The 20,009-nt window shown below is 39.6% G+C and overlaps 1 protein-coding gene across 3 annotated transcripts in view; it reads left to right on the forward strand.

Annotated features, from left to right (window-relative positions):
- The window catches only part of LOC149318745 (prolyl 4-hydroxylase subunit alpha-1), a 51,769-nt gene extending 37,683 nt beyond the window's left edge, over positions 1-14,086 (forward strand). For 2 of the 3 annotated variants that reach the window (XM_089510389.1, XM_089510388.1), the window contains exons 12-15: positions 316-381; positions 2,844-2,912; positions 4,696-4,792; positions 5,230-11,182. In XM_089510389.1, coding sequence (XP_089366515.1) covers positions 316-381; positions 2,844-2,912; positions 4,696-4,792; positions 5,230-5,300 — 303 coding nt within the window. In that variant the 3' untranslated portion in view covers positions 5,301-11,182. Of the gene's footprint in view, positions 1-315; positions 382-2,843; positions 2,913-4,695; positions 4,793-5,229; positions 11,183-13,862 lie in introns of those variants that run through there. The other variant, XR_016280085.1, reaches the window with a different exon arrangement.
- Positions 14,087-20,009: the final 5,923 nt, after the last annotated feature.

Consider the following 20,009-nt stretch of genomic DNA (forward strand, 5'->3'; position numbering starts at 1 on the left):
AAGCATTCAGAATGAGGGTCTTTCAGCTGTGGCAACATTCTGATAGATGGCACATATAAACAGATATAATATCACATTAGAATTTATGCTAAATAAGAAATGTTTGGGCAGTCCCCAGGACCACAAAAGCATGCCTTGTGTGTTTAGCAATTTGTAAATGGATTCCTATCATTTCAAATTCAGTGCTTGATTTTTTTCTACTAAATTCCTTTTCATTTAACTGAAGAAGTTTGCTTACAAATATCTTAATACTAGGGCTCATGTGCTAGTGTTGTTTAACTTTTACAATAAAACCATGTTTGTTTTTGAACACAGAAAGATGAACCAGATGCCTTTAAAGAACTGGGTACAGGCAACAGAATTGCTACATGGTTATTCTATGTAAGTAAGATGCTTTGATTGTAAATGGTATTTTCAGTGATCTTTGAGCCGGGGAGACAACTGGAATTCTTGAAAAGTACAATGGATTTTTAATATAATGCTGTTTTGTATAGCACCATAGAATTTCAGGTGTATGTGTATATGCATTTGTAGCATTTGTATTCAAACCTACAGCTGTAAAGATTTTCAGAGTGTTTGATGTACTGTAGCAATTTTAAAAAATCTGTTCTTGTCCTTTGGCTTATAAGCTTAAAAAGAGTTTAAAAATAAACTGATACACATTTGGTGGGAATAAATCTATGCTCTTTCATGAGCTACACCTCAAAAATTGAAAGACAAAACAAACAAACAAATAAATGCAGTGTCTCTTTTAAGATAGTTTGGGTGCAACCAGAAGCCTATCTTGTCCAGGAGTTTTTTGATTCCACTGACTGTTGCCCTGGCTACATCTGCTAGAATCCTGGGCTTTGTAGTGTGGTAAAGCACTACAGTTCTTTGGTTGAGGATTTTAAATGCCTCTTCCTAAACTGCAAATTCCATAAGATGCTGCCACAACAGTTAACAGTGGAATCTTAGTGCTATAACTGTGTAGGGTGAAAAGGCACTAGGATCTTGTTTCCACAGTGGCCAACTTGGTTCCTGTGGGAAACCCACAAGCAGCACCTGAATGCAATAGCATCCTCTTGGTTGTGTTTCCCAGAGACATGTGGCCTCTCATACTGTTGGTGGTATACAGCCTTTATTATCATCAATAATTTATAGCCTTTTGCCCCTTTAATTTTTTTCTTCCTCCTTGAAAGCTGTTAATGTTGGTGCTCACTGCTATATCTTTTTAAGATCTAATTCTGTAGTTTAATTTAATGTTAAGTTACGTCAGGGGTAGTCAGCTACACTGAGGACAAAGACCAGTTTTCACACTTAGTCCCTGCATTTTCAGCCAATTACAGGCTGGGTTTTTTGCCCCTCTTCTTTTCTTTTCTCTTCTTTGTCTCCCCACCGCCCCCCATCTATTTCCTTGTTTTTTAGGCTTGATGGGTTGTAGTGTATGGGAAATGAAAAAGTATTACATTCTGGAATATTTTTGTGATGGTTTTATTTGTTAAAGGACTATTTGACCTGTCTTTATTTCACTTAGAAAAAAATTAAAATAGCAGAAATGTCCAAGAACATTGTGAGTGAGTTGGGGGCCCCACAAAGTGAAATAGGGGGTTGGAGAGCTTCATGTGGACTTCTTTTAATTTATTCTTCCTTTTGCCTATCCTGAATCTCCCATGAATTGCCTCCAGTTTTCATCTAAGAGCAGAAAGAAAACTTCTCCCTTTCCATTTTTTTCTATGCCATGCATAATTTTAAGCATCTCTGTGTAAACATCCACCTTAGCAACACTTTTGCTAAACTAAAAAAAATACGAATATTGTAACTTTCATTCACATGGAATTGCTCCAACCTCTTGATAACTTTGATTGCCCTTTTATACAACTTTTCCAGCTCTGCACTCTCCTGTTTTTGGGGCAGTGACCAGAACCATACTTAGTATTCTAAATGTGGCTGTATCAAGATTTGTGTAAAGGCTTTGTGGTATTGGCAGTTTCAGTGTGCATTCCTTTCTGATTTCCAATGTGGGATTTCCCTTTTTCATAGCAGCAGCAGTTTCTTTGAACACTTTCATCCACTACAACTTCAGTATTTCATTCATTATTATTCATTATCAGCTTCATTACCATAATGGTAATGAATAATAATAAACCAGAATAATAATGAATTATTATTCATTATCAGCCCTCATTGGCATTTCTATGAAGTTAGGATCTTTCATGTAACACTTGCTAACATTCAGCCATATTTGTCATGGTAAAACCCAGTTTGTAGAGGTCTATCTTGAGCTTCGTGCAATCTATTTTTGTTTTGTTTTGTTTTAAATACACTAGATAATTACCTGTATAAAATAGGTATTTTTCATGCATTCATGACATATCGGGGGGGGGGGGTGTCCTTTCATATAGGATACTTCTGGACTTCGAATTTCAGATATCCAGAGACAGTTTAGAAATTCAGTCTCTTGGCAAATTTTAGGTGACATGAGAGCAGTTATAACAATAACAGGCACAAGGGTTATTTTCTCTTACTGGGACAGCCCTCTTGTAATATCAAGTTATCAGCCAATAGAATGAGAAACAACAGAGAGACTAAAAGGGAAGGAGGATAGCATATCCATGGCATGTTGTTGTTTATGGGCTGTTATAATTACCCCTTCTACTAGGTTATAATGTTAATCATATTACTATACTGGTGCACTTTATATATTTCGTGTGAAGATAGCAACTATTTCTAAATCTGATCTGCCTTACTGTTTATCAAGTCAATGGTAATGACTGGATCCTGCAAAGATTGCAATGAAATCAACTTTAAAAAAATAGGATATTTGAGATGGTTAGCATATGTGCTACACTTTCTCTTTTCAGATGAGTGATGTGTCAGCAGGGGGAGCAACTGTATTTCCAGAAGTAGGAGCTAGTGTTTGGCCTAGAAAGGTAGGTAAAATGTGTGCACATTAGCTGTTTGTTTCTGTGGTGTTCTTTTCACTTTCGTATAGTATGCTTGATCATAAATTGAAGTTGATGTGAAATATTCTAAATCGTTCCAGTGAATAGAGTTGAATGTCCACATATGCACATTGCTGCAGCGCCTAGATGTGGGGATGGGGTGCAGGTATTTGGAGGCAGTCCATCTTCACACACTTCTGCCTGGTTCTCCAAATAATGATATGGTTGTAAAAAGATGAAATAGACTTCAGTAACTCACAGCCGACAGAAATACCTGAAAACTACCAAAAGTTACGTTTGGTTAACATCGCTCATCCTTTTCTTTCCCTGTTCTTGCCCCCCTCCCATGGATAACAAAAAATATGGGACCCCAAGTCCTGTTGTTTACTATGGCAGCGTAATATGTGTGCGTGGCTGTGTGACACACCTTGATTTAAAAAAACAGGGCGGGTTATAGACCGCTGCCGCCGCCGTTTGCTCCGTAAGGGAGCCGTCGCAGCCACACCGCGCGACTCCCTTACGGAGCAAAAAAGAAGCTCCAAAATGGAGCTTCTTTCTGCGGCGCCTCTGTGACATCGCGAGGCGCCAGGGGCACGTTCGCGACGTCACAGGCGCCGTGACACGTTTGGACGTACAGCGTCCGATACGTAAAGATGGCGCCGGCCATGTGGAACAGCTGGCGCCATATTATACGGACAGAGTCCGTATTAGACTCAGGGGCGTCTAGAAGAGACGCCCCTTTTTTAAAATGGGACGTCCTGCGGACGTCCCAAGTGCCGGTTTGTAACCGGCCCAGGTCATGCTGTCTGCGGAAGCTCAGTTCCGCAGATGGCAAGCCCATGGATAACAAGAGCCCACTATACAATCTCTCTTGGAACTGTGTCTGAGGACCATGTCTTCCTTCTCCATAGTTAATTAGAACTGCATCTTGTTTTAATTGATTTCATTTTATTTTTGAAAATGACCTTTAGTTGCTTGTTACTAAAGTGTCATAGGGTGTCTTTAATGCTGTGTGTTTTACTTAATTAGGTTGTGCAGAGTAAATTATAACACTGCAAGAGTACTTCAGCGAAGGAGAATGACATGCCACCACTAAAATTAGATTAAACCAGAATTGTAAAAAAGGATGAAAATCCATTCACAAATAGCTTATGATGCAGGACATATCTGTCACTGTCATGTTTAACACAGAGTGGCAAGTGATCACTCTGGGCTCAGTGCTGGATGAAATGGTTGACAGGGATCTTGTAGCCTCAATGACAACAAACTTTGATCCAAAGAAAAATAAAGAGATACTGAAAGAACAGACTTGAGCAGCGTTGGGGACTCCAACAAGTGTGTGTGTGGTTTGTTTTTTAGTTCATTGTCAAAACAGTGAGGTGTTCAGGCAGAGATGAAATGAACATAGCATTTAGGAAAGCTTAGAAGGTAGTGATGATCTGTCCCTTTGCTACATCTCCTTGGCCATTACCTGTAGAGTTTCAACTTTAGTATGCCTTAGCTCTGCATTTTTTCCCCAGAAGGTAACAGTTAATGTAACTTATTAATTCGTTGTTGTGTACCTTCAAGTTTTTTCCACTTATGAATACCTGAAGGCAAATGTATTATGGGGTTTCTGGGACTGAGTGAATGTGACTTACCCAAAATCACCTCAGTGGATTTCCATGACCAAGTGAAGAACTGAAACCTGATTTCTAGAGTCATAGTCCAGCACTCATACCACTACACCATGTTGGCTCTAAAATATTGATACTGCTTTGTATTTTATCAGGGTACAGCTGTTTTTTGGTATAATCTTTTTCCAAGTGGAGAAGGGGACTATAGTACAAGGCACGCTGCCTGTCCAGTACTGGTTGGAAACAAATGGGGTAAGTATGAAATACAGAATATGACAGTCCTCATGTCTGTCACATTTTGCACATATATGCAGTGTATTGAAAAGATAAGGCCCCAAAAGAAATGTCAATTGAAAATGAAATGTGAGGGTGATATTTAAAAGAATGTGATTCGAGTGTGTGTGTAGAATAGAGATAAAATGCATATTTGATGTGATGCCTGCCCTGTTAGCAAGCTCCTGTGAACTGATGATGTGGTTCCAATGCAGTTTAATTACAGGGTATTGATTATCTGCAGAAGCAATATTGCTGGATGTTATATCTCTTCATTGTCTGACAGTAATCAGAAGCAATTTATCATGAAATGTTTTATCATTTCTAAACTATCTTTTATAAGCTAATAAATATTCATTGACTTTAGATTCGTGTAAGTTTTGATGTGCAAACGTGGCTCTTTTTTCTTTTTATAGTGTCCAACAAATGGATCCATGAACGTGGGCAAGAATTTCGAAGACCCTGTAGTTTATCAGAGTTGGACTGATCCAGAACTTCCTTCTTTCTCTTTTTGTGCAAATTACATTTCCCTTCCACGTTGCCTTGATTAATACTGATAGTTTACACTTACACTCCATTACAACCTTCATCTCCAGTGCCAACCATTGCTTCATCTATGGACAAATACCATCTTTTCTCATCTACGGAAGAATGCCTTTGCTAATATACCCATTTAAATTTTTTATAGAGAGAATATATTTGATTTTTAATGTCTGTGAGTTGTCAAGGCCAAAAGTAACTTGTACTGACACACTAGAAACTTTTGCTGGTGATAAAAATGAATATGGACAGTCCCTCTTCTGCCAAGGATTTTGTTCACTTGGAAGTTAAGGTATTACAAATCGTGTCTACATTTCTTCCTTGTTTTAAAAGTGCCTGGCCACTGTTACACAACTGTGGATAGGGATTGCAAGCCAAATCTGTTTGACATCAGTGGCAAAAGTCTCCACTGAACAGATTATAGATTTTACTCATGGGCTACTGCTGTGAAAATTCAGGTATAGATAATTTTCCTTTCACCCCACCCTTTTTCTATTCTGGTAATCTTTCTCACATGAATATGGCTGATAATCCTGGGCCAGTAGTTGTGCACATATAGTTGGCTTGAACAGTACTGTGGCACTGGCTTTTTTGTTTTTGTTTTTGCAACTGCCATGTGCATGATTACAGCTTAGAAAGAAAACAGATCTTGTTTTCCAGGTATAATTTGTGTTTTAACTATATTGTGATTCAGCTTCGATCATTCAATAATTATTGCTGGTTTTTATTGTTATCTAATAAGTCTCATCCCCATGAATCCAGGAAGGCAAGAATGTAATTGACTTAAACTCGGCATTGTGCTTTAGGCTGAGAACCTCAGTTCATGTGAAATTATTTGTTTGAAAAGAAAATGCACCTGTTCATCCTCCAAATGCTAAACTTTGTTTTTCAACTGAAGCGTTTCCTGACAAAGATGATATATTTATAATACTAAACCCTTTCAGAGCTTTTCATTTTGTCTGCATTGGTATGTTTCGTCCCTTGAATGGTGTGGTATCTCGGTTAGTAGTCTTTTCACTAAACAACAGCTGTATTCACATGAGATGTTAATTTGAACTTTCCAGCAATGCCTTGCAGAAATATTTACTACTTTACCGCATTTTGCTGTATTACAAACTAGAACTGAAACAAATTTAATTAGGATTGTTATCATTTGATGTAAAAATAATACTCAACACTGTGAAGGTACAGTGCAAGCAAACTGGCTTTTGTAGGATGCTTTATTGGTATTCATACACACACCAAGTCAAGACATGGTAGAAGCACCTTTGCCAGGAATTACAGCTGTGAGTCATTTTGATTAAGTTTCTATGAGCTTTCCATATCATTTGATGCTGTGACAACCACCATGTTTCATCGTGTTGATGGTGTTCTTGGGGCAATGAGCCACACATCGTGTTTTGTGACAAGTAAAAAAGTTCATTTTTGGTCAGAGAACCATTGTTCACATATTTATTGTGTCTATCTATTGTGCCCAGCTCTCTTGAGCATCTAAGTGATGGTTGGCGTGTGGACATATTCTCCCATCTCAGCTGCCGACCTTTTTCTTCAGAGTTACCATTAGCCTCTTGGTTGCTTCCTTCACTTACCCAGTGATTGAAGTTTGGATTGGCAGTCTTCTGTAAGTAGAACTGCAGTTGAATCATATTCTTTCCAGTTTTTAATAACAGATTTAATAATAATAATAATAATAATAATAATAATAATAATTATATTTCCCGCCTCTGCCTGCGGATCGAGGCGGGATTACAACAATAGAAACAACATTACAAGATTAAAAAAACACAATTTCATATAAAATACACTCAGTAAAACAGTAAAACCGCTATCAATACAATACATAGACTAAATAATCATTTAAAATACATATCTTTACAAATAGAGGTGGGGTATTTCTAACTCTTTTAGAGCAGATTGGCTGGATAGGCCTTCTGGAAGAGATCCGTCTTAAGTGCCTACCTAAAAGCATCTAAGATGATAATGAGATGGATCTCCTCTGGCAAGCCATTCCATAATTTATGATTTAATGGGGATGTTCACAGTGTACTTTTAATAATCCAGTCTTCATTGCTGCTTCTGCACAGATTCAATAGGTCCTTAAATCATTATTATACTGTATTAAGACATACTTTACAATAAACTGAAACATAATCTCAGATCATGGGGCACTGAAATTGTATACAGATGGACTCCATTCAACTATTACATGATTTCTGGAGTTGGTGAGTTGCACCAGAGATTATTTAGCTGTGTTACAGCAAAGTCTTAACAAGGGCCAGTTCATTTTTGTTTACTAACTTTTTGTGCCATAGTAAAGCTATTTTGCATTTTCACAGTGTTGAATATCTTTTGTATATCAAGTGGTAGCTATGTCAATTGAATCCAATTTCAATTCCTGGTTGTGACACAGCAACATTTGGAAAAGTCACAGGGATGTGTGTGAATACCTGTGCAATACGCTAGTTCTGAAGAAGCTAGTTCTACCTTGTCTCTATCCTGCTTCAGACTTTGTAGTTTTCATTTTTATAGGCAAATTTCCATTAAGAGCTTTTGGCATGTTTGACATTTCTTTGATGATTTTTGTCAAATCAGCCAAAATGCAATGAAGACAGATGACTAGGAAATCCACTCTGACTGGTAAGTCCTGGCTGTAGATTAAAATAGCTGGCTGTTGTATTGAATTACTGGGTATGTTCTTCTGATCCAGCTACTGTATATCTATTTGCTGTAAGATTTAGCTTGATTACCAAGGGAGGAATGAATTATATCTGCTTTCTCCTACCACAAGCATATGGACATTGCCTTTTCTAAATTGCTACAAGCTGCATTTTGCTCAACTTTTTAAAATTTAAAAGTGCTTAATGACTGTTCATAAATGACTGTTGTTTAGTCCCCAACTGAAAATGTTTATTTGAAAAAACAAAAACTGCTTTGGGAAATGGAGAAGGGGGTGTTAATGATTGATGATTTAGACCATATTTCGCTTCAGACTTGCAGAACCACTTTGTCTTTCTTCAGAGCTCTTCTCTGGAGAGTAACAGGTATATTTTGTATTCAGTGCAGTAAGGGCATTTCCTGACTGGTCTAACTGCTTTAGAAGATATGTCTGTCTTCAACTGTAATTTTCAGTAGCATATATCATTGCTTCAGTGTATTTATTTTTCCTCCCAGAAAGGTTGTTTTTGCAACTATAGCTGCTGCTTGCATTTTTGTCTTGTATGCAATTCATCTGCCTTCTACTGAAATTATTCATCGTTCTTTGTTCTCGGCTAAGCAACTTTTTTCACACATAAGTACAAAGACCAATGGAGGCACAAGGTGCCAGAGGTACAGTTTGGGAAGTATTTGCTAATTGAAACATCAAATCATAACATCTATCCATAAGCACATTGATTCTGTAGATTTAAGTAAAAATTTAAGTAATTTACATTTGTAGATAAAATCAGGAAATGAAAGTTTCTTCTTTAACTTAAAGATTAACTTCACCATTACACATAGTTTATAGATATAGTCAAATTAACCCAACATCCTCGATTCAGGAAGTTGAGTAACCATGGCACGTAATAGCCCGGTTCAGACATATCATTTAGTGTTATGTGCTCATGCTCCTAGACTCATGCACAATTCTTGTGTCCAGCACTGCTGTGAGACCACACATTCATGCTTTTGCTTTCAATCAACTACAGTTTTTGTAGAAAAATATAATTTTGAAATAATTGCTTTAAGTGCCTGTTATTCCCAAGCTTAAAATACACAGGCTTAATTTTCTTGTGGAGTGCATTGACTAAATTGGGAAGGAGTACTTGTAAGAGTGATGGTAGTGACAAAGATCCTCTTAGAAGATTCTACAAACATTAATTCAGCTTCAGCCTGAGGATCTTATCTGTAATTCCCTAGCTTAAGGAAATTGTGAACAGATAGACTGTGCCAAGTCCATTAGTCTTACTAGATGTACAAAATGTTCTGTATCAGAGCCGCTCTTTGGTACTCTGTATTGTGTTTAAGCTGCTGGTAAGTGCCTAGTTAAGCAATCTGTTTTCTTTCCATCTGTCTTGTTTGGGGGAAAAATTACAAAATAGTAAATTCACTCTGACTACATTGTAGGAGTTTAACCAATGTTACCAGTAAATGCCTTCTTCCTGCAAGCAAATTCACTTTCAATTAATATACTTGGTGTCTTTCTCTGTGGCACTGATAGAACTGTGTGGTCCTCCAGATGTTGTTAGGTTCCCATCCCCAACATTCCTCACCAATGGCCGAGGAGGCTAAGGCTGGTGGAAGTTGCAGCCCAACAACATCTGAGGGCCACATAATTCTTATCCCACTCTGTGGTAAAAGACACAGCAGTGGAAATGTTCTGCTACTGCCAGTCATTTGGCACTCTGTTCTCACTTAGCTCTGCAAGCCATGTGTGCCACAGGAGCTCCTCTGAAGAGTGTGATTCTGAACGCTTTCTATGAGTCACCTTCACCTGGATCATTTTCAAATAGTGAAATAAATTGGAAAGTCTTCTCTAGGACTGCAAAAAATAAAAGTCAAGATTGTGAATGTGTAAGGCTCATTTTAACATAGGAGACTGACCTCACATTACTCTAAAATGGCTATTTAAAAGCTGGATATTAAAGTTGACCATCTTGGCTTGGGAGCACTAATCTTTAGTCCCAAAAATGTGTTTGGAGCAAGTAGGCAATGCCCTGCTCCTACCTTTGTTTTTTGCTTGGCATGGTAATTACAGCCCTTGGAATATATTGTCCAGATCATAATTTTTCTTTGTATGTATAAAGATGATGTACTTCACTCTACTCCCCGATTTTAAAAAACCCATCAATAGCAAAAAACAAAAACAAAACGCAAGAAATAATAAAACAACAACAAAAACAGGTGTGGGCCTTACCAAGTTTGCACCTTATAGTAGCAAGTCCTTCCGAAAACAAAACCCAGTCAAGAAAATATAGATGAACTTATTTTATGGGATAAAGGAAAAAGGAACTACAAAAAAGGTCTGAGAGTGAGATATTCTGGGATATTTTGATAGTGGATTGAGATTTGAGTTAGCTTTTGTCAAAACATAACTATGTGAAATAGAGCCAAACAACAGATTTACAAGAGGCATTCTATGAGGAAATTAATTTTATGTTAAGAGATTTTCAAGAGGCTGCCCTTCCACAAGTATTTGTAGTGAACTATCTTTTTATGCCACACATTTTAACATACCATGGAAACTATTTCATTAGCTTCTTCTTTATAAAAATAGGAACTACTGCTTAATGAGGATTGCTTTTACCATAGTACAGTGCATTGTTTAGCTGAAAAACTGTTTTTGAATCTTAAGAGGCAGTGGAAAATAATAGGAACTAGGCATTTGGGGATGTTTACAGTTCTGTTCTGAATGATTTACTGGCTCATTTATTGCTCATGAAGACTTAAAGTAAATCACATCCACATTTGAATCCATAAAACCTAAGGCAATACTTCAGTTTCATGTGAAAGTTCATTTTAATGCTTCCATTCTGGGGGAGGGGAGAGGGAAAAGAGAAAATAGGTTCTTCCAATTATTAGTCGATGGGGGCAAAGTTTTGAATCCATGGTAGTAAACATAATTTAATTTCAGTACCCATAACTGCTCAAGTAGACCCAGTACTTGCTGCCTTCTGTATTGTTATAGGATCCAGAGCTTAACTCTTGTGAATGCAGTTCTTTGGACATATGAATGACAAGTATTTTGGCTTACAATGATGACATTTGAGAAACTGCCTTACTGTGTTACTTTTTTTTTGTAATAAATAAAAAAGCCACGGCCATTAATGGGGGAAGATCCTCCACCCTGAACTCTGGTGTGTGACTTTGTATGTGTGTGCTGTATTTTCTTTCCTGGAATCCAACTGTGGGCAGGTGTCTCAAAGATTTAATCAGGACTAGTTTAGATCATGCATCCTGGGGCTTCAGATCAGTTATGTTCTGGATTACTCCATCTGTGCTTAAAACTTGAATAGGAATCTTATGTTATCTCACCTGAATGGCTGTAGCAATAGCAAATGAGGAAAGAAGTGAGCAGGAAAACAAATATCCTTCTCTATCAACTGTTGACATTCAGTATTGCAGTTAGGAATTTGTAACTAAGAGTTGTGAATCCATAACTACTTGTATTCACTAACTCTATGTAATCTTAGAAGATTTTCATACCAGCGCTTACCGTGGGGTAAGCACTGGTAAAACGCTGGTAAAACATTTAGGAAGTGTGTGTCTGAAAGCCTGTCGCACTTCCTAAACATCAGGGAATCGTGCCCTTGCCTCCAGCATCCCTGAATTGTTGGTGGAGCAGCCATTTCTCATTAACGCAAAGTTAATGGCTGCTCCCCATCGATTCAGGGACACTGGAGACGAGGAAATGATCCCCTGACATTTAGGAAGCGCATCAGGCTTGCATACACACACACACTTCCTAAACGTTTTAAGAGTACTTACTCCACGGTAAGTGCTGGTATGAAAATCTCTCTGTAAAGAAATCTCACCACAGTTCACCTTAAGAGCCAGCAGCTAGATTGGGCAAAGGATATCCGTTTTAAGGAGGACAATGTTTCCACTTCCAACAGCAAGCAAGCTGCACCTATCAGAAGCTAGATCCCTGTAACAAGCCTTTGTCACAGCTTTATTCACTGGTAAGGAGGGGGTATATACATCCCCCTTGCACCCCAGTCAGAAGCTGGATGGACCTCCTTTGCCTGATCCAGTTCCTGGCTATTAAGGTGGGCTGGGGCCTGGGCCAGGAGTAGTTACTTAGGCTGGATCCACATTGCAGAAATAATCCAGTTTGACACTACTTTTAACTGCCATGGCTCAATGTTATGGAATTCTGGCAACTGTAGTTTGTTGTGACACCAGAGGTCTCTGACAGAAAGCTAAATATCTCTCAAAACTACAATTCCCAGAATGCCATAGCACTGAGCCATGGCAGTACCCGCAGTGAAAGGTCTTTTATTTATTATGTTATCTTTTGCTGCCCTTTTACCTTCTTGTCCAATGGATCGGGCAAAGGAGGTCCACCCAGCTTCTGATTGGGGCGCAAGGGGGATATATCTACCCCCTCGTTTTGTTATTTGCAATAGAAATACTGTATCCTCAGCAAACAGCACTTAATGTGTATGCATCTTCAAGTCTCTTGTTAAGTTATGGCAACCTTATGAATTTCAGAGGATTTTCTTGTTGTGTGCCTTCAGGTCCTTAGGTTTTTCTGGGGCTGAGAGTGTGAGACATGCCCAAGATCACCCAGTGGGTTTCCATAGGTGAATGAGGAATCAAATCCTAAGCTCCAGAGTTGTAGTCCCATGCTCAAACCACTGCACCACACTGGCTCTCTAGTGTTTTCATAGGCAAGGAATATTTCCAGGCAGGTTTCCCAATTTTGTCCTCTGAAATACGTCCTATAGCACCTGCAATTTGTCTCCCATCCAAGTATTAACCAGGTTTGATCCTGCTTATTGTCCAAGTTCAGACAGGATCTGTTGCCTCTGTGGTATTTAGGGCACTTAACTAATAGCAAAACCTTGTCCATGCCACATGTCATCTGGTCACGCAGCCATTTGCTGCCACTGTTCCAAGAAGGCCAGAGAGAGAGAGATCAGGGTCATAAAAGATGGGTGTCGGGAAACCCTCCCTAGAGATACAAGTGATCTTGTTCCTGGAGCATATTTTCCATGTTCATCTGCCACTCCTGAAAATGCAGTTTGTGCCACTGTTAACCATCAGGAGTATCCACCAGAGAGTCAGCGTGGCAAAATGATTTGAGTGTTGGACTACGACTCTGGAGGCCAGTGTTAGATTCTTAGCTAGGCCATGCAACCCATGGGTGTCACTGCCTCGAGGGAAGGCTATGGAAAAACCTATGAACAAACCTTGCCAAGAAAACCCCACGTTAGGGTTGACACCTGTCAGAAACAGTTGGAAGGAACACAACAACAAAACAAATCCACCAGCAGTGTTGGATTTCAAAGTCACAAGGACCCACCTTCATTTGATGGCTATTTCCCCTACGCATGCTTTAGCCTGGAATGATGTAAACGGTATGCCTACCTTGGGGAGGGGAGGTTCATATTTTTCTTTTGTACAGTTTTAAAATGTAACACTTCATTTAGTCTACCAAGACAACAACAAAGCTGATTTCACTTTTAAAAACACAGGAAGGACAGTTAAGAAATAAAGGTATGTTATGTTGGTGGTTTTAAAACATCTGCTGTAGGGAATGCTCAGCTTTAACCTGCACTTACCTGGACTGGGCCACCAGACTCCTATGGTGAACCAGCACCATGGGATCTTCCATGCTTGCAAAAATTATAATCTAATAGTGTATATCCTCTGGTTTAGTAGATCTGTAATAAGATTGGAACCTTTGCTCTGTATCCTTAGTCCATGTTCTCTGGGTTTATATGGCATACTTCTTAGCGGAGAAACCCTCCCCCCCCCCCCCCCCTGTTACACACCTGTAGTGATTTCTTTGCTTCAACATCTTTAGAAAGGACAAAGCCAGACAAATTCAAGGACGTCTGGAAGAGATCCTGTGGGCCATTGCAACCAGAAGGTCAACAGGGGGAGCTGGTGCACTGAGATTTTCATCCCTGCATTTTTCCAACAGCAAGGAAGGTGTAAAATGTTAACAAATCTTTGCATTCCTAGAAAGGCAATCTATCAGTCGTCTTGGTTTTGGAGGAGGTGGTATAGCTGTATCTTATGCTTGCCAATGAGTGTGTTATATTTATGTCTTATCTTTTAACTTCCCACCCCCATAAAAAGCATTCTGTGCCTTTACAGACAAATGCACAAAGCTGTGGCTATCTCTTTGGACTGAAACGTTGCTCTTCTGTTCAAGTTCACAGCCAGGAACATTGAGCTGGGGATGCTGGAGTGTAACAATTGGGCTCAGAGTTGCATATTTTGAAATACAGGGTCTCACCAGGATGGTCTATACAGAAACATCCCCACAGATAGTCCAAGAGTTTAGGTGGCTCTATTAATCTAAAACAATCATACCTATCTGAAGAAAGTCTTGCTGAGATGGAAGGAAAGATAGCAAGTTCTGCTGGAAGGTTGTCCAGTTGGGATGTCCTATTGGGCGGATAGAGTGCCAATCTGGTTTGAGCATTAGACTAGGACTTGAGACTAGGGTTTGAATCCCTGCTCAGCCATGTAACCCACTGGGGGACCTTGGGCAAGTCACACATGGCAAACCCCATCTGAAGAAACATGCCAAGAAAACCACATGATAGGGTTGCCGTAAGTCAGAAATGACTTGAAGGCACACAACGACAATTAAGCAGGGAAGGAGAAAATGGGTCGCCTGCCAGCGTGGAGTTGGTCAAAAAGGTTAATTAGCCTATACAGGAACCATGTTATTGGTTGGTTCAATGCTTTTCCTAACTAGGTGTGCCTGAGTATAAAGAATCCCTCCCTTTTCCCTAGAAGGACTTGGTATTCTGGATTCAAACTTTGGCCTCCTTGAATATAAAACAAGAGCAGTGCCACCGAAAAGTTGCCGCCTTCGGGTCGTGCATCTATGGGGTTTATCGGGGGTGGGGGGGGGGGGAATTGGGACTTTAAACAGTGATTAACCCAAGAAATTTGCCCAACTGCCATTAAAATGCATTTAAAACTAAATTAACACAAGAGCCATAACCAGGCAAAAAACAGCAAAAAGCCATTCATGGGGAAATCCCGTGAATGATTTGCTGCTGTTTCTTGCCTGGATTCACAGGTTAATGGCATTTTAATCATGTTTCACCTCAATGTTGTGTTAAAACCATTAGCACAATTGCGCAATAATAGGTTATTCACGGGATAATATCACTGAACACGGCGTTGTGTGAAAACCATTAGCGCACTTGCGGGAAAACCAGTGGAAAACTGCTGCTACCTGCTGCTTTGGTTGAATAACAGAGATCTGTTTTATCATGTGCCTGCACAAATGTGTTTATGTACGTTCATGATTAATACATGAATTTAAGATCATGAAATGAGAGACCTGCTGTACCACGGGGAAGTCACTCATTGTACACTTATATCAAGAGGCAAATTAGCAGTAGGATGCAGACCAAAGCTCGGATCAATAAATATTGATTTTACTACCAAATGTAAGGAGAAAAAAGAATAAGCAACTTTTGTATAGAATAGAAATATTGATTAGATGAGCAGCATTCAGCTTGGACCAGAAGTTTATATGATGGATGTTCTGGGCACAAAAGGAAAAGATTAACTACATGCCAAATTGCTGCATGGTAATTCACATGTAATATACCAAATAAGGATGTGGGAAGGCACTAGAAAAGTCAAGGGACATCTCCACTCAAGATGTCACTCTAATTGTCTTATAATCCCTTCCCTAAATTTATGCCATCCTGACACAGAGGAAGACCCCTCAAGCAGGCCTCACACCTTGAGGGGGGGGGGGCTCAGTCTACTCATGAGTAAGAGCTACTCACAAGTAAAGGGGTTGGTCTACTCCAGAATGTGATTGCCCCCACTTGCTATTTTACTTTTGAACATAACACCATTTAAGAAGCTAAAACCAAAGAAGCTAATTTGCTACATGAAGCTGTGATACATGTGACATTATTACTTCCAAGGTCCAAGAGATAGCAAAGTGACCAATTATAATAGACAAATTCACTATACAGGTTTTTAAGGAGATAGCCATGCCAACCTGTGTCAGCATAAAAAGGCAAGTGATCAGAATGGGAGAGACAGAATCTAGCAGCACCTTTGAGATAAAGACCTGTGCAGACCGGCTATTAAGGCCAGTCTGGGGGTGGAGTCAGGGCATGGCATCCATAAGACACACACCCCGATTCTGCTCCCAAGGCAGCATGACACCACACGCCACACCACAGTGCTCCTCTGGCGCTGCGTTTAGATGACGTAGCGCCAAAGGAGCTTCGTAAAGCCACGGTGCAGTGGCTACGGCACCCTTTCCAGGGCACAAAATATTGATGGGAGCTTACCACTATGCTCCCATCTTTTTGGAAATTTTAAAAGAGAGTTACAGGGACTTTCATAAAATGGGGTCATCTTTGGTTTGTCCAGTCACAAAGAGAATTGCCACACCAGAAAGAGCTTGTGATGCTAAACAAACAGCCTAAGGCAAATCTATCATGGGGTTTTCTTGGCAAGATTTGTCCATTGCCTTCCCCTGAGGCTGAGAGTGTGTAACTTGCCCAAGGCCCCTCAGTTGGTTTCATGGTTGAGTGAGGAATCAAACCCTGGTCTCAAGAGCCATAGGCCAACACAAACCACTATATTACACAGGGACTGAATCCCAAATGACAGCTAGGGAAGACTACAGAACCCCAAATGTTATGCCTCCTGTAAGACATAACAAAATAACCAATTTATAGAAGACACACTAGTGATGCTCAGAGGAAAAACATCTACTCAGTTCACATTCACACAATATGGACCAGTTACAGATCACATTCCCCTCATTCTTTATTGCAGAGGAAGATTATTCATCTGAGAGGTACTTTAATTGCTCCTTGAAGCAAAGCTGAGTGGACAACAGGACTCTTGAACCCGGTTTCCCCTGTCTCAGCTTTTGCTGATTAAACAATCTTAAGACTAAAGCACCAGAGGGCAAGAAAAACAGACATTCATCATCTGAAGTGTATAGGTCAATTCAATCTGATAACTGCTTAAAATGGCAATATGTGAATAAACGGAAGATAAGAAGAGGTGTTGACAGAATGTATGAAGATGAAGGCCTTTATCAGGACAACTCTAATTTTACATTTTCCGCAACCTTTCATGAAGCAGCCTAAAAGTATTACTTAGCAGTAAGTCAGATGCTCAGGTCAGTCCATTAAAAGATACCATCTTTGTTCTGCCTTGAACCTGCAGAAATGAGACACACACAAGCCCTGTTTTTCATTCCCACTAGACAGAGTGAAGTAGCTGGTCTTTGTGTGCTTTTCAAGGGCAACATGTGGCTCTTCTGACATTCTCAGACTACAACTCCCATTAGCTCTATCCAGTGTAGCCAATGGAGAGGGACGATGAAAGCAGGAGGTCAACAATATCTGGAAGGTCTCATATTTTTCATCCCATTGTTAAAAGAGGGCTCCATGCATCAGACTCTTGGTAGCAGCTGAGCAACAGCCAGGATCCAGAACACAGGACCAAGCCAGGAATTTAATATTTTGGATATTTTTGCTGCGCAAAGACTTAGCATGATTACTAAACCATTACAGTTCTTTCTGGTGATAGTCAGTAGTTGTTTTTTGTGGGTTTTTCGGGCTATGTGGCCATGTTTATTTATTTATTTATTTATTTATTTTTATTGATAAAGACAAACATAACACATTACAACACATACATCTGAATTTTGTGTCTACTGTCCAAAATGACCAAGTTACATTATATACAGTCATCCCTTCTTATACACAGATTTTTTATACATGGATTCAAGCATACATGGTTTGAAAATGTTCCAAAAAAGTATAAATTTACCTTGATTTTCCATTTTTTATTAGGGACACCATTTTGCTATGTCATTATATTTAATGGGACTTGAGCATACACAGATTTTGTTATACATGGGGGATCTTGGAACCAAACCCCAGCGTATAACAAGGGTCCACTGTACATTAAAAAGCATAACTAAAATATATTCCATATATTTTTCCTAATATGCTTTTGAATCTTCCCTTTTCAAGTGAGTTCACCTTTTCTTATTACTTTTCACATTTAATTGGCCATGTTCTAGAAGATTTTCTTCCTGACGTTTTGCCAGCATCTGTGGCTGGCATCTTCAGAGAAGTCCTGAGGAATAGCAAAATAAGGACTCAACAAATGCAAATGGGAAACCATTCAGTCAGGGGCTTTCCCAGCAGATAATTGATCACCAATTAGCAGACACTAATCCTCTTTTGCATTAGCCTCCCAGCCTAAGGCCTGCCATCAACACAGAACAATACACATGCAAATCACTCCTGCATTCCCAGGCTCACACAGTATATATAGACCCACTTTTTCCAGGCAAGCATTCTCTGAAGATGCCAGCCACAGATGCTGGCGAAATGTCAGGAAGAAACTCTTCTAGAACATGGCCACATAGCCCGAAAAACCCACAAAAAACCATGGATGCCGGCCATGAAAGCCTTCGACTTCACAATCAGTAGTTTCCTGGATCGTCAATGAATGAGGGGTGTGTTATATGTAACTGAAGAACTGAGGGATCTGTAGCCTTCCCAATGTTGTTAGACTACAAATCCAGCATCCTTGACCATTGGCCATGCTGGCTATAGATGATCAGAGTTGTCGTCCAACACCATCTGGAGGGTTACACATTTTCCAACCAAACCTTTGATTCTAAAAACACTCCCCTGGCCAAGGCAAACACAAGTGTGTCAAATACATAGTGCATAGCTATGGCAGTCCTTCCAAATCTGTTGCTTCCTAGAAAGGTTGAACTACAATGGCCATGTTGGTGAATTGTGTTACAAATAAAAATAAAACCCAAAAACCCAAAGGGGATGCTGGGTAGTGCAGAGGACAGGGAGGCAGGGTTAAGGGGGAGTGTGGAAGAGAAGGTGAGGGACCATTGATGGCAGAAATAGTGATAAGGAAAGCTCTAAAACGGGTTAGTATCCATTTCCTTTTACTAATGTGATGGCAGTGAAATTGAGGCTCATGTGTCCTTAGGAAGTGAGTGGGGAAGAAAAAGAATCCAGGTATACCCTTCCCTTTTGGCACTGGCTTCCTAGTGGGTCAGGGAGCTGGTGGAACAGTGGTTAAATGCTAGTATTGCAGCCACAAGGTTGTGAGTTTGATCCCAGGGCTCCAGAGCTGACTCTACCTTCCATCCTTTCGTAGATCGGTAAAACTGAGTACCCAGCTTGTTGGGGGCAATTGGCTTACACACTGTAAACCACTTAGTAAGTGCTGAGTTCATTATGAAGCAGTATAAAGATGAAAATGCTTTTGTTATTGCTATTGCTATTGCTATTGGTGCAACTTCTCCAATGGAAAAAAATGATAATGTGGCCCTGGAGAGAACCTTGATTTAGGTGACGAGGGATACCATTTCTGCTTTCTCTCAGGGAACAAAATGTCTCGATCTGGTCCTGCACAATAAGTATGGGAGTGTAAACAACTTTCTCTTGGGAAAAGACAGGGAGGAAAACAGGCCCAGTCAAGCAATAAGTAGTTTGAAGAGCAGAACCAGAGTCCTGAAGGTCTGTGGCATTTAGAATCACACACACAAAAAAACCACAAAAAAAACCAGAAAATCTTTCTGAACCTAATCTAATATTGACAAGATATTGCTGCCCAAGACTCCTGAAGTTCACTGATGTGTGTCAAGGTTACCACGTACCTTACAGAGATAAGGCAGATGATGTTAGCTACACCTGAGAAGGGTATAAAATAACTACAAATTTTGTGGTGCCTTTAAGATGCTACCAGACTGCTTGCAATGTATGCTTTTAACTGTAATTCAATTGGTTCTATTTTCAATTTGCTTTAAAAGGATGATGGATTTTTTTAAAAAAAATGTTTTTACTTTTTTTTCTTCAAAAAAAATCTATTTTAAAATTATTGGTTGAAATCCTTCATCACAGTCTGCACTGCATAACTTTATGTTTACTTAGCTACATAGCAGAAGCACTAAGAAACC

This window comes from Sceloporus occidentalis, unplaced genomic scaffold (genome assembly GCF_023333645.1).
Source record: "Sceloporus occidentalis isolate IW3139 unplaced genomic scaffold, rSceOcc1.0.p SCAF_2, whole genome shotgun sequence".
In the NCBI taxonomy this organism is placed as follows: Eukaryota; Metazoa; Chordata; class Lepidosauria; order Squamata; family Phrynosomatidae; genus Sceloporus; species Sceloporus occidentalis.